Below are 13,803 nucleotides of genomic sequence, written 5' to 3'. Positions count from 1 at the left end.
AATTTTTCAGAAATATTTAGACAATTTTGTACCATACTCATCCGAGCAAGGCGCTTTATCGTAACTGCGTACGCATGAAATTCACCTTACATAACCACAAAGTTGTGTCTTGCCTGATCTTACCGAGACGGCATCAAAGTCGTTGTGTGACGATCTGTGTATGTTTACAAACTAAAAACGTGCGCAAGATATCTGAGACTCGCAATATCAATCGCGGTCGCGTAGTTAACACAATGATTGGTACTTACGAACAATCTTTCTGCGTTCTTTCACATGTATTTATATGCATCTCATTTGGCTTGATCCGGTCGCGTGCTACACTTCCATACGTTTCGTGAAAACGTATGATAATTGCGAGGTAACGAGATAATTGCGGTGCTGTCGCTTGAGCTTCGACAGTAGATACGATGATGTTCATTGATTCTCGAGGAAATCGCCGTTTATTTGCATCAAAATAACAAACCGTTCGTAAGTATGCAATGAACTTAACCTCTAAATGAGCATGTGGTTCAACACGTACTTTCACTTGTCTTCATTTTGTGTCATTATGCAAAGTTATGCATTTAGATTCTGCGAAAATTACATTAACTTCACAATAGTACGCAAAAGAACACAATACAGAGAAATGTTACGCAAAGTGGCTAAAGAATATTTGATAGTTTGTAGATGTTTATTAACTGATTGTACCATTAATCTATTGTTATTTTTTTCCACATTATAGCAGCTGGAGAATCTGTTTATAATTTTAAGCAATCAATATGTAATAATTTTTATTAATCAACGATTTAGTATAAGTTTATTGATTCTTACTAAGCACATATTTGTAGTTTATATATGAGTTGAGTCGGCAGTGTAGTTCATCACTTTGTAATTCCCTGATGTTTATTTTTCAGATTTTACTATAAAGATTTATACATACAGCAAGCATGCGTCGAGCACGTATTAAAGCTTTGGCTGCTGTGCCAGTGCGAAAAAAGACTATACAAGATACTGTAGTTTCTTCTGATGCGAGCGATGTGCCTGATAAGGAACAGAAAATAGAAGATGTACCTAATACTGATAAGCAAGAACAAGAAGCTGTTGAAGATGTTATAAAAATTAAGAAAGAAGAAGACAAATCTAGTATTGATAAACTAGATGGAGAGTCTATTAAAAATGTGGAAGAGAAAACTATTGAAAAGGAAGAAAGCAAAAAAATCAATTTGATACAACCAGAAGCAGCTGTGACTGAAATAATAAATTCTCAAAAATTATGTTCTCCAGTGAAATCAACTTTTCAAGAACCATACATTCAGATTAACAAATGTGAGAAAGTTACTAATCAGTTAGTTCAAAAAATTGTTCCACCACCAGATGTGCCTACAGGAATAGATATAGGTAGTCTATCATTATAAAAAAATAAAAAATTTTGATGAAAAGATATACATTGAAAAAAAACTTAAACTTCTAAAAATGTTTATTTCTGTCAAACTTTACTTTTTTTTCTCTTTTTTTTTTTCTTCTATCACTGTTTTTTATTGTTTTATTTTTGTCAGATAACTTTCTTTTTCTGTGTGAATGGGAGAACTTGTGCATTAAGCATACATAATTTAATATTTTTGTTTTTTTAGCTTCTCCCACAAAGCTAACACAGAGTCGTTCTTGCTTTATGAGACCCACACCAAGATTAGACAGCAGTGGCAGAGTGAGAAAAAATAGTATACAGGGAAGCGGCGCGAGTGCGAGCGAATCCGAAGATGAGCACGGCAAGAGAGCGGCGTCCGTCGTGTCAAACCGCATACGAAACGATTCTGTTTGCTCCGTGCAGAGCAATAAAGAAAGCGTTATCAACGATAGTCAGAATAATTCTCCGAAGATTAAGACAACGCAGAAAAGACGTATGCTGATTTCGGAATCTGCGAGAAGATTGGCCGAAGCCAGAAGAGAGTTTCTATTAAAGCACGAAAACAGAACGCCTGATAGGAGTCAGTTGAAAATGTACGACTTGATATATTACAATCCCGTGACGAATCCTATGAAAAAATCGGCAATCGTACAAAGGCAAGAAACTACATTACAGTGAGTACATTAAATTTTCTCAGTAAAGTGTGAAATGCTATATCGATATAAAAAAATTTGGTAAATTTAATGTGATTTTCTTTGTAGACCGATGGAAGTGCCGGAAGAAGAGAACGAGGACGACCCGTCGGCAATACCCGCGCCGCAAGTGAAAGTCGGCCCCGACGGTCAGTTGATAATAGACGAGCAGAGTCTCGTGATAGAGCAAACGGGCGCGAAAAGGGGCAGAGAAATATTGGCGAGCGAGGCTGTTATTGAGGATGATAACAGCCGCAGTGGTGGCTTTTATAAAAAGCACAAGAGGAGCAAGGATTGGCCAAACTGGGAGACATTTAAATTTTACAGAGTTTTAAATGTAGTGGGTCCCGATTTCTTATTGATGCAGACGCTTTTCCCAAACAGAACTAGGCAAGAAATCAAGCAAAAGTACAAGAAAGAGGAGAGAGTTAATCGTCACTTGGTCGAGAAAGCTCTGAAGTATCATCAAGAATTTGATACGGAAATGCTTGAGGAGCAATTAGGTATGCTTTTTGCAGTTTTCTTTATTTTGCAAACAGTCAGTAATGCTGAAGTAGAAAAAAAAAATAAAAGTTTGTAGATGAAAAAAATCAATTAAAAAGTATATACTTCACAAAAGCTGGTATTGTTGTAATAATTTTAATAAATAATAAATAATAAATTTAAAGCGTCACTCTTTAAACGATGCAACTGATCATATTTGTTTTATTTTTAGCAATGTTAAAAAATTTAGAAAATATTGAAAATCACAAATTGCCGATTAAAAAGATGTCGGAAAAAATGAAGGATGGACAGCCCGTGACCAAGAAGGCCAGGAGACTCAAACGTCGTGAGTGTACCATAATTTTAATCTCATTGTGAAATAATATTAAAAAATAAAAAATTGATTAACAAATTAGTAGAATTAAAAAAAAAAATAAATTTAATGGATGGTTACAGGATTAGTAGCTGGTAGTATCGGGGAATGCGAATCGTCGTCTTTTAACGATCCAGAAGTGGAAGATGCGACGGTATCGATGACAGGCGATGAAATCGACCTGGCTTCGATGGAAGCGAATGTCGAGACAAGCAGTGTTCAGCGTCAGCAAGTGAGGAAGGAAAGCAAAGCGCGAAAATTGAAGAGACGCGCGGACGACAGATCCGACAAATCCGACAATAACAGTTCTTACGCGAGCTCTAATGGAGCGGATTCGGAGAGCGATCCAGAGGTTTATCAAGTCCGACCGACCAGATCTGGTAGACAGCCGAAGGTGAAGAAATTGCGAGCACCCGACATTAATATGCTCGACAAGAGTGTTGAGGATACGATGTCGCTGAATAGCGAGACCGCGACATCGTTAGAGGTCACAGAGGAGGCAAATACACCGGCTGAGGATAGCAGAAATGCGGAAACGCCTGAAAGTATGGCGATACCAAATATCAATCAGATGGAACCGGGATCCTTGGTGATCGTGTCGAAGGAATCTGAAGAGGATCCCGAGGACACTATTTTACAAGTTTACATGGTCGGTCCAAACGTCAACGGCGTCGGCACGGGAGTTAAGCCCAATCTGACGCCTGTAGTAATTGGTGGTAGATCTGCACCCGAAGCTCCTGATGACGGCAACTAATGAACCATTATCGGAAGATGCCGAATCGATTAGGGTAAACGATTATAAAAATTCATTTTGTGTTGCATTTAGCTGTAAATAGGTAGCATTACGAATCTCCGATTGGTCGGGATTAAATATTAACTTACGTGGATTGTGGAATAAAAAAAATACAATTTTTTTTATTTATGTACATAAAACATGTAAAATTTTTTTTCTATTGCACGCAACTTTTTCATACATAATATTTTGTATCATGCAAACAATTTTCTATTAAGAGAAATTTATTTTCCGACAAATCGGAGGTAATACTTTATTACTATTGTGATAAGAGATAAACAGTGTATGTGCAAAATGTGTAATATACATTTTTTTTATGAGAAGGTGATATACAGCCGAATTTTATACAAGATTATTTAGTTAACTGCAGTATTATGCATTATCTTGTTATGAATTGTCAGCATTAAAAATACTGCCATGACAGAGTTATATTATGTAAGATATTACTGGCTACTAAAATTGATTTGCAACATTATTACAATAAGTGCAACAACCTGCCGCAACTATCGAATAAAATCTTTTACTAGCAGAGAGGTCAATTTATTTTTAGTCAAAAATTTGACTAAGTGAAAAAGTGATGGTCTGACCATTTTCAACATATCAGAGTTGATAAAAGATTTTTATAACTATACTTAAAAGTAAGATCCTGAAATATGTTTTTTATATTTTTGTACTTTATTATATATAATAGAGACATAGTATTACATAGTTATTTTTTTGTGATTTCTCGGTATAAGCCGCGCATAATTTTTTTTCCAATAATTAGTAGCACAGTTCTATAGTGTCGCAGGGAATCCATTTTGAACTTTCCAAAGCGTCCCACAAATTGTAGTCCTGTTCGATTATTTCTCTATTTGCCTTGTCAATATCAATGGGGATGGAATGCTCTATAAAGGAAGAAAAATATATATAAAATAAAGAATTAGTAATTTTTTCAAGAATATTCATTAAAGAAAGTATGATTCGTTATAAAGAGAAACAAGTGATGTACCAATTAGTTCTAATTCATCTTCCTCAGGTTTTTGATCCGATACATAGCTGTTGTAAGCATCTGATGTTGGTTCACTTTCATAATAGCCTTGTTGCCAAGCACTGTAACTATTCCAATAAGATGATGTATCGTAATAATTATATGCCTCTGAATTCATGTTTGAAGGTGGATAATCAGAGGTTGATTGTGGTGGTGTTGAACTGTAAAACAAATATAAGTAATGTATTCTCTCTTGCTCTTTCTCTATGCAATTTAATGTTAAAAATTAATATTTTTAATTTTTTAATTTATGCAATATGTATAATTTAAACATACCCGGATATTTTATTCCACGGTCTAGGCACAGCGTTGCAGATTTTCAAAGATTTTGTACCAAGCCCTCTATAACCATTCATGGTGATAAGGCTATTCTTCTGTTCCTCCTCATTTGCAAATCTGACAAAACCGTATCCTTTACTAAATCCAGAACTATCCAAAATAACTTTTGCTGTCCTAATTGAATTATATTTTGCGGCAAATGCTCTGTATAAGGAGTAATCGTCTACGTCAGTGGACAAGTCGCCTACCCAAATGCTAAATTCTCTTTCAGCAGCAGGTTTTCCTGTGGTGCTAGCATGATTTAAGCGGAACCGCACTGGCTGTAAAATATCAGGTAACATTAAAATAATTATAGTCGATAACTACTTCGCGTAAGATGTCTGTATTAAATTTATTGTAATATACTTACAGGATTCGAACCAGGTATTACTTTGCCATTTAATTTGTGCATTGCATCGAGTGCCATTTCATCAGTTGGAAAATGTACAAAACAATATCCTGCAGGCTCGCCAGTGTATCTATTCCGCATTACCTTCACTGTCTGTGGTTGCTCACCCATCTTGTGAAATGCATTCATGATGAAACTCTCAGTCATATAAGGTTCCAACTGTGAATCAGTTAATTCTCAATCAATAATTTGTATAAAGACTGTTTTGTGTGTGTGACAGTGCACATGTTCAAATATTTAAATAATTTACTCACACCACCCATCCATAGCTGGCACAGTACCATTGGCCCTGACATTATTATTTATTTTTTATTCTTGCAGTCACAAAAACAAATGCAATCTATCTTTTTTGATGATTACTTGATAAATTCACCAAGAAATTTACAAGAATTATATTTTTTGAGTGCTATTTTTATTTTATATATACGTTTTATCATATACAATTAGAATATTCCACTGAATAAATGGATAGAAAACTAACAATAATCCGATTCGAAAAGTTAAATTAGATTGTATATAAATAAATTGAACATGCAGAAGAGGTTATGTCGATAAGTAAGCGGCTAACCGTTAAGCTTTTATCACATAGAAAAACGGGTCGTTACCGATAATTATCAGTCACCTCTCAAGAGTTTGCTCCAAATTTATGAATCTAAAACAGTATTAGTTAATAATTATTTAAAAAATTAATCAAAGAGAAATTTGCTTTATAACAGTGTGTTAAAATAGGTTATAGTTAAAGTAGGTTTGTTATTCCATAAGGAATAAACAAACTTACATATGCTTATGCACTTCTACAAGTTCTGGATATACCCTAAAAATAAGTTGCGTCTTTAGAACGCATCTTAAGCGCGAAATCGTCGCGCGTGCCATCTGGTGGTGCGGCGTTCGAAGTTTGTCGACGTGCAATGCGTATCAACGGCCGCAGTGTATATATCGCTTCAGCATTCTTGATACGTGTCCGTCCGTCCCGTGTGCGTGTCCGGTGTTTCTGCTAGGCCCGCAACGCGCTTTTGGCACATCTACGAAAATCTATGGGGATTGTCGGTCGTCGTCGCCGCGTCACGTTGGTGGAATTTGTCGTTCCTGCGTACGCGTAAAGGGCGCCCGGCCGGGTTGGCGCGCCTTTTCCAGCGTTCACCAATCGAGAAGTAAACATGCGTCGAACACGACTATTACTACTCCACTTTCTGGCGCTCAGCCTCCTCCCCTCGTTGGCTCGCGCCGATGAGCACACTCACATCGTAAGTATATTCATCCTGTATCATGTATGATGTTAATGTATTTTTTCTACTCTGCGGCGAATGGCGGATTGTCACCTGCGGTTGGCATTTAAAGGCCAAACGTCGCGTCGAGGAACTTGCTTTACATTGCCTCACTTTCTCTCTTTCTCTCTCTCTCTCTCCCTCTCTTTTTCTCTCTCTTTTTTTCTCTATCTACGATTGCACTCTGTCACATCGAGGGATTTATACGATACCGGCAACACTCGACACGTATCAGCACTTCGAATGTTATCGCGCTTTAATGCCGCCGGTGAATTTCGCCTCAATATTGCAACATGGTTGCGTTTTAATTATGTCATTTTTTTCCGTCTTAATTATGTCTTTTCTTTCTTACAATCTTCACTTTTTTTTTCTCATGAAATATCAGCAATGAACTCATGTGACATAAACAAAGAATATCCTAAATATTGCCATTAGGAGAATTGCGTTATTTGTTTTTAGTATGAGGATGGCGATGAGGTTGTTCTATGGATGAGCACAGTGGGGCCATATCACAATCGTCAAGAGACGTACTCCTATTATTCCTTACCGTTTTGTACGGGCACCAAGAACGTTATCAATCATTATCATGAGACTCTTTCAGAAGCTCTGCAGGGCATTGAATTGAAGTTCAGTGGTTTAGATATTGAATTCAAAGGTGGATATATTTATAATAATAATATAGGAACAGAAAATATAATTATGTTTAAAAATAAACTTGTTTGATTATTTAAGAATGTATATGGAATTATAAATGCTTAATGTGTTTCAGAGGATATCTCTAAAACAGAATACTGCCAGATAAGTTTAAATGAAGAAAGCCAAAAGGCATTTGTATATGCAATAAAAAACCAGTACTGGTATCAAATGTACATTGATGATTTACCAATATGGGGTAATTAATATAACATTTTTTAATTATTTCTACATATTGAGATAATAAAAAATTTGCTATTTAAATAATTCTCATTTTGTAGGTGTTGTAGGAGAATTGGAAAACAATGATGGAGTTGCAGTATCAGATTCTTATTATATTTGGACGCATAAAAAATTTGATATCGGATACAATGGTAAACAAATAGTAGATGTTAACCTGACCAGTGAAAACAAAGTAAAACTTGTACAGGGCGCGCGTATACCGTTCAGCTATGAAGTCAATTGGAAGAAGAGTAACGTTAAATTTGAGGACAGATTCGACAAGTATCTGGATCCCAATTTCTTCCAGCATAGAGTAAGTTTCTTTTTTTATAAACAGTGTTTCTACATATCTTGAATAACAAATAATTTTGGGATAATGCTAGCTAGAAGAAATTTATAGTATTAATAATAGTGCATGATAATGGCATGCATTATTTCAAATTCAATGAACAAAATAATGAGTAAGTCCCACTTTCCCCCTTACTTCTATTCATCATGATATGCTTTGTGAAACAAAAAGCGCAGCGTTTTATTTTATACAAATTATACCATTATCTTTTCAGATACACTGGTTCAGTATCTTCAATAGTTTTATGATGGTGATCTTCCTTGTTGGGCTTGTATCTATGATTCTAATGCGTACCTTGAGAAAGGATTATGCTCGATACAGTAGAGATGAAGAAATGGATGACATGGAGAGAGATTTGGGCGATGAGTACGGTTGGAAACAGGTCCATGGAGACGTGTTTAGACCTGCGAGTCACGCTATGCTCTTCTCAGCTCTCATTGGTGCAGGTTATCAGGTATGTACATTGTATTCCCATATTCTAACTTGAAGTAATAGGATAAAATTGTAAATGCGACGTTATTTTTTTATATACAGGTCACAGTGGTCGTACTAAGTGTAATCATTTTTGCTATTCTGGGCGAGCTTTATACGGAACGCGGCTCAATGCTATCCACAGCGATATTCGTGTATGCTGCCACGTCGCCCATCAACGGTTACGCAGGCGGCGGACTGTATGCTCGGATGGGTGGACGCGTGTGGATCAAACAGATGATCCTCAGCGCGTTTATGCTGCCGCTCATGGTTTGCGGCACCGCATTCTTCATCAACTTCATTGCCATGTATTATCATGCCAGCCGAGCGATACCCTTTGGATCGATGGTACGGAATACTTCTTAATCAAGTTCGATCTCGTCACTCTGTGTCTATCGCGTGTATTGTGTTGATATAATCATGTCAATTGTGTGCATTATAGGTTGCGGTGACGTGTATCTGCATATTTGTGATATTACCATTGACACTAGTAGGCACGATTCTTGGGCGAAATCTTGCCGGGACACCGGACGCTCCGTGCCGTGTGAACGCGGTGCCTCGACCTATACCCGAGAAGAAGTGGTTCATGGAGCCGCTGGTGATCATAATGCTCGGCGGAATCTTACCCTTCGGTTCGATCTTCATTGAAATGTAGGGATTCTTTATTAGCGTCTTAAATTTATTCAATCAAATGCAACCTGCGCGCTAATCTTATCACAATGATTTCAGGTACTTCATCTTTACTTCGTTTTGGGCATACAAGATCTACTACGTATACGGTTTTATGCTACTAGTATTCGTTATTCTCATGATTGTGACGGTGTGCGTCACTATTGTATGTACATATTTCTTGCTGAACGCTGAAGACTATCGATGGTAAGTTTGCATCGCATATTGCGAATACATGACGCGTGTGTAACGTGAATATCTTCCGCAGGCAATGGACGAGCTTTCTTGCAGCAGCTTCAACGGCCGGTTATGTCTACATTTATTCCTTTTATTACTTCTTCTTCAAAACCAAGTGAGCAGATACACGTTTCTTATGTTAATTATAATAATTTATTCGCAAAAAGTCCTGTTTGCAAATATTTCTCATTTTCGCAGAATGTACGGTCTCTTCCAAACGGCATTTTACTTTGGTTACATGGCGTTGTTCAGCCTGGCCTTGGGCATCATGTGCGGAACGGTCGGATATATCGGCACCAACGCATTCGTGCGAAAGATATACTCCACGGTCAAGATAGATTAAAAGTATATCTAATTAAAGTATCATTCGTATTGTGGATTACGCAATGTAATTCCTGCATGGCGCGCGACGTCTCACTGCTCTCGTCGAAATGAAGCACACACTTCTTCATTTATCCGTCTGTCGAAAGCAGTCCGTCAGGCCGCTCGAGAGTGTGATTTTTGTTTTTCAGCTTTTACGCTCGTCATCGACTTAACTTATATCGTCACATGCAATGTGTGTCTTCAACATATTCTTCCAACGGAATTCATGCCGTCGCGCATTTTTAGTCAGATATTCGAACGATGTCTTCATCCTGCATTCGTTCGTCAATCTTTTTCTTTCGAGTTGCTGTTTGATGCAAGTAAAAATGCGCTGTAAACGGATCCTACAATATTAGTACACGAGCGTGTATCGCAGTTGCAGTCATTTGTCAATAAAACAATACTTGTAAGTATTAGTTGTGGATTCCATGTGAATCTGAATAATTATACGAATGAAAAATTCGCAGTTGTGCAAATTTGACTTTGTTATAACATTTTATTGAGTATGCTGGTAAATTTAATCAACAATATAATTTGTATATTTTTAATATATATATATATATATATAATTATAATATTAATATATATATGTGTGTGTATATATATATATATATATATATATATATATATATATATATATATATATATTAGTAATATAATTACACGATTGCGATCGTTCCTTACATGTAAGAAATTAAGATGTAAAATAATTTTCTTTTTCATTACTTGAAAACACGTGGTAAAATTTGGACTATTTAATATCGAAAGCTCTAATAGACAGTTTGGGATAAGTTAGTTATGAGAATGTCAAAAATGTATTATAATTTATTAACTTTATAGTTTTTTAAGGCTCTCTCGTTGATGAGCAAGTTGTATATTGGAGTAACGGTACCATCTTTCGATTTTATGACCATCGAATAGATCGGTCGGTTACGTGTATCATCAACAGAAAGTTCTTAACTTATCTTTAGATTAGATGATAGTTCAAAGTAAGAAACTAAAATTGTGACGCATAGTGATGACATGAGAACTTACGTGCGGTATCGTAATCCTTTTCTTTTTGTATTATTCTCTTCCTCCATTTCTGTTACTTTGAACAAATCTTTACGATTCTCGTCCGTGAGAATCGTCCACACTGAATACCGATTGCAGTGTCGAAATATAAGAAGATAATTCTACAATACAGTTAGAACTGGATTAGAACTCGGGTATTATTCGTGAACAATATGACAATGAAGATATTATGTTTCAATGATTTTATCAGACGATTAACGTTGGTGGGAGTCTTCGGAAGTAAACGATTTGTTGTTAGACGTAGCGATTCTAAGAAATATAAAATTTCTACGTACAACATAATTTGTATTTTCGCCTTTTTCTCAATTTATCGTTTCAGTTTCATGATATATATATATTTATTTTGGATATTGCAAGAATTTTGTATATTTTATTAGAATTATCTGGATTATTAACTCACGAAAATCTACTTTTTACAACATATATCCAGATTAACAAAATTATTGGTTATTTTAATTAATCTCAAAGCAATCTGTTATTTTGATAGTGTGTAATGTTTACATATGTTTAAAAAGTCGACTTTCTCGCGCTGCAATATGGCGAATATCCGGTTTTTTTCCTATTCATACAAATATTTAAACTTCTTCTTTTTTATCGTTATTTTTATTTGCATAATTATAACTGTGATTACGATTAAATATTACAGCAATAATCGGAGATGATTAATGCCGATTACAAAAACGAGATGAGAGGAATTTGGTCAATTGACTACTGTGGTGACAGTGTGGCACGAGGAGTCGAGCTGTCGCGCAACTTCACGTGTCACACAGTGCACACGTCGGCGATCGTCGCAAGGGATTCGGGCCATTGTATACATTGTACACGCTTGAGTACGCCGGATACGTCCGTACAGTGCACGGAGCAAACCTGTCTCGCCGTTTTCTTTCTCGGAGAAATCTCACAAACTATTATAACTACAATGGCACCGAAACAGAGGATGCGCATCGCCAACGAGAAGGCAACAAAAAACATCACGCTACGCGGAAACGTTCCCAAATCGTCGGTGAGTTCTCGTTTGATAGCTTGAATCGCTCGTGCTTTTCCGGGTAAATTTATGAACAATGCAGGGTCTAATTCAAATAATTGTAAAATCACGATTATCTCGTTTGAAGGAATGATAGAAGAAATTTACATGCGAAATTCTGTCTTATTTCAAAGATGTTTTATGAGACAATAACATATGGATATATGAGATGAAGTATATAAGCTGAAAGATTTCAGCTGGTATGTATGCTATCGAGATTATGGCGATTTGACACAATTCCAATCGCCAGTCCATTTAAAACACAACTGTCAATTTAAATTTTTGAGGTTATAAGACATATGTTTGTTTTCAAGACACATATCAGATGATTTTCTGTCAAAATTATATTTTCTCGCTCGTGAATTCTGTTGAAATCATTTGTTTTGTCGACTGTCGATTTAGCAACAAGCATTTTATATTATTTAAAAATTTTTATGTGATAAACATAAGTGTACCATATGCAAGAATGTCATGAGAAATATTAAGTTAATATTAATAATTTTTCTCATTTAAAAAAAAATATTATTGTGTTTAATAGGCAGCTACTGAAAACTATTTATATAAAGAAAAACGTGAGATACTCAATCTATTTATTTATATATATTTTTTGTTATATTTATCTATAGTTATGTTAAATAAAATTTTTTTATTATAGAAATCGCAAGAAGAAGGATCTCCAGTCGGACCTTGGCTCTTAGCACTGTTTCTCTTTGTTGTTTGTGGATCTGGTAAGTATGCATTGATGATCTGTGAATATATAAATTTGTGATATGACTATATAGGTAAAGTTGTTTATAATCTTAATATCTTAACATTTTTTAAATTTTATTTTGCAAAGTATTTTTAAAATTTTTATTTGAATTTTTTGTACAATTTTTTTTTACATTTTGATTGTCAAACTCTTTTGAAGCATGTTTTAATTTAGGAGTAACATATATATTTTTTTGTCACAGCTGTATTTCAAATCATCCAAAGTATCAGAATGGGTTAAAGAGAAGAAAGGTGAAAGCTGCTGCTGTTAAGACGACAAAATGTTTACATCTCATCGATATATGCAAAAGAGACTAACAGACTGTTTTGACATAGATTGTAAAAAAGAAGAGAGATATTGCGGGACACAGAACATACCCACAATGACAAAATTTAGACAGTAACTGGAAAATTACTTTCCTTTCGCAGAAAGCTCAAAGATTTATTTATAACACTTAGCATTTATAAGCGTTTAACTTAATTATGCTACGCATAGACGAAAGGAGAATACTCACACGTACAAATGATATTGTTTAGTAAGAAAAACTTGTCAATCAAACATATAAATTGAAAAAGAGAATAAATTATTTGTTTTTATATTTAATTCTTTACTGTGATTTGAACATTTGAAATAGTATTTCTGTTAATATAATTTTTTCCGCACTATGAAATGTATTCTTTCGTCCATGTGTATGTAGTGAATAATTGTACATAAATGAATGATTTATCAAATTTCTTAGCAAGTTTGTCCAACAAGTAGTGCATGGACTCGACTTTCATAGTTGGACGAGCCTGCTCTAAAGCATTCCACTGTAAGCAGTTGGTAGCTTTTTGTTATAATGGCCTTTGTACGACGTTTAGGCATTTTAGGCGAGACGCACCATAGGTCATTATATACTTATACAAATATATATTATGATATACACAAACATCAAAGAAATGATTTGTCTATATGAAATATTTGCTACTGACAGTACATTGTCTCTTTTAATAAATTACATTATCAATAAAGATACATATTGTTTTACAGGAGCTATTTTAAGCAACTGTTTCTCTATTGAGATTCTGTCTTTATCAATAATTTATCTATTTGTCATCTACTTTTTAGTCTGAAAAGATTTATATGTATTTTATTTTATTTATTTTATATTCTCGATTGCATGTTTTTTTTTTCTTGAGTATTTTTTGAATGTGACGTCTTCAT

General features: G+C 35.1%; 4 protein-coding genes across 6 annotated transcripts; 3 read left to right on the top strand and 1 right to left on the bottom strand.

The window, feature by feature from the left end:
- Window positions 1-90: 90 nt before the first annotated feature.
- Window positions 91-4,254, top strand: Bdp1 (transcription factor TFIIIB component B'' homolog Bdp1). Its single transcript, XM_012376297.2, has 6 exons — window positions 91-468; window positions 894-1,377; window positions 1,611-2,058; window positions 2,146-2,579; window positions 2,792-2,905; window positions 3,016-4,254. Exons 2-6 carry the CDS (start codon window positions 927-929, stop codon window positions 3,684-3,686), a joined length of 2,118 nt encoding a protein of 705 aa, XP_012231720.1. The 5' UTR covers window positions 91-468; window positions 894-926; the 3' UTR covers window positions 3,687-4,254.
- A 125-nt stretch (window positions 4,255-4,379) lies between these two features.
- Window positions 4,380-6,249, bottom strand: Secp43 (tRNA Selenocysteine associated protein). The gene is made up of 5 exons (XM_012376299.2): window positions 5,737-6,249; window positions 5,444-5,641; window positions 5,032-5,354; window positions 4,717-4,916; window positions 4,380-4,612 (listed from the first exon to the last, which is right to left on the bottom strand). The coding sequence occupies exons 1-5, from the start codon at window positions 5,776-5,778 to the stop codon at window positions 4,488-4,490; spliced, it is 888 nt and encodes a 295-aa protein (XP_012231722.1). The 5' UTR covers window positions 5,779-6,249; the 3' UTR covers window positions 4,380-4,487.
- Window positions 6,250-6,385: 136 nt separating this feature from the next.
- On the top strand, window positions 6,386-13,631 carry TM9SF3 (transmembrane 9 superfamily protein member 3). 3 transcript variants are annotated; one of them, XM_067348724.1, is made up of 14 exons: window positions 6,386-6,726; window positions 7,207-7,402; window positions 7,517-7,639; window positions 7,722-7,975; window positions 8,226-8,465; window positions 8,546-8,830; window positions 8,925-9,133; window positions 9,212-9,358; window positions 9,420-9,503; window positions 9,587-11,828; window positions 11,938-12,049; window positions 12,388-12,421; window positions 12,505-12,577; window positions 12,803-13,631. In XM_067348724.1, exons 1-10 carry the CDS (start codon window positions 6,640-6,642, stop codon window positions 9,729-9,731), a joined length of 1,770 nt encoding a protein of 589 aa, XP_067204825.1. In that variant the 5' UTR covers window positions 6,386-6,639; the 3' UTR covers window positions 9,732-11,828; window positions 11,938-12,049; window positions 12,388-12,421; window positions 12,505-12,577; window positions 12,803-13,631. The 3 variants fall into 3 exon arrangements, with proteins under 3 accessions (XP_067204825.1, XP_067204826.1, XP_012231721.1); XM_067348725.1 differs by lacking the exon at window positions 11,938-12,049; XM_012376298.2 differs by lacking the exon at window positions 12,388-12,421.
- LOC105677443 (stress-associated endoplasmic reticulum protein 2) lies at window positions 11,693-13,631 on the top strand. Its single transcript, XM_012376061.2, has 3 exons — window positions 11,693-11,828; window positions 12,505-12,577; window positions 12,803-13,631. Exons 1-3 carry the CDS (start codon window positions 11,745-11,747, stop codon window positions 12,838-12,840), a joined length of 195 nt encoding a protein of 64 aa, XP_012231484.1. The 5' UTR covers window positions 11,693-11,744; the 3' UTR covers window positions 12,841-13,631.
- Window positions 13,632-13,803: the final 172 nt, after the last annotated feature.

The sequence above is a fragment of the Linepithema humile genome, chromosome 2 (assembly GCF_040581485.1).
Source record: "Linepithema humile isolate Giens D197 chromosome 2, Lhum_UNIL_v1.0, whole genome shotgun sequence".
In the NCBI taxonomy this organism is placed as follows: domain Eukaryota; kingdom Metazoa; phylum Arthropoda; class Insecta; order Hymenoptera; family Formicidae; genus Linepithema; species Linepithema humile.
This window is presented reverse-complemented; position numbering and strand designations above follow the sequence as displayed.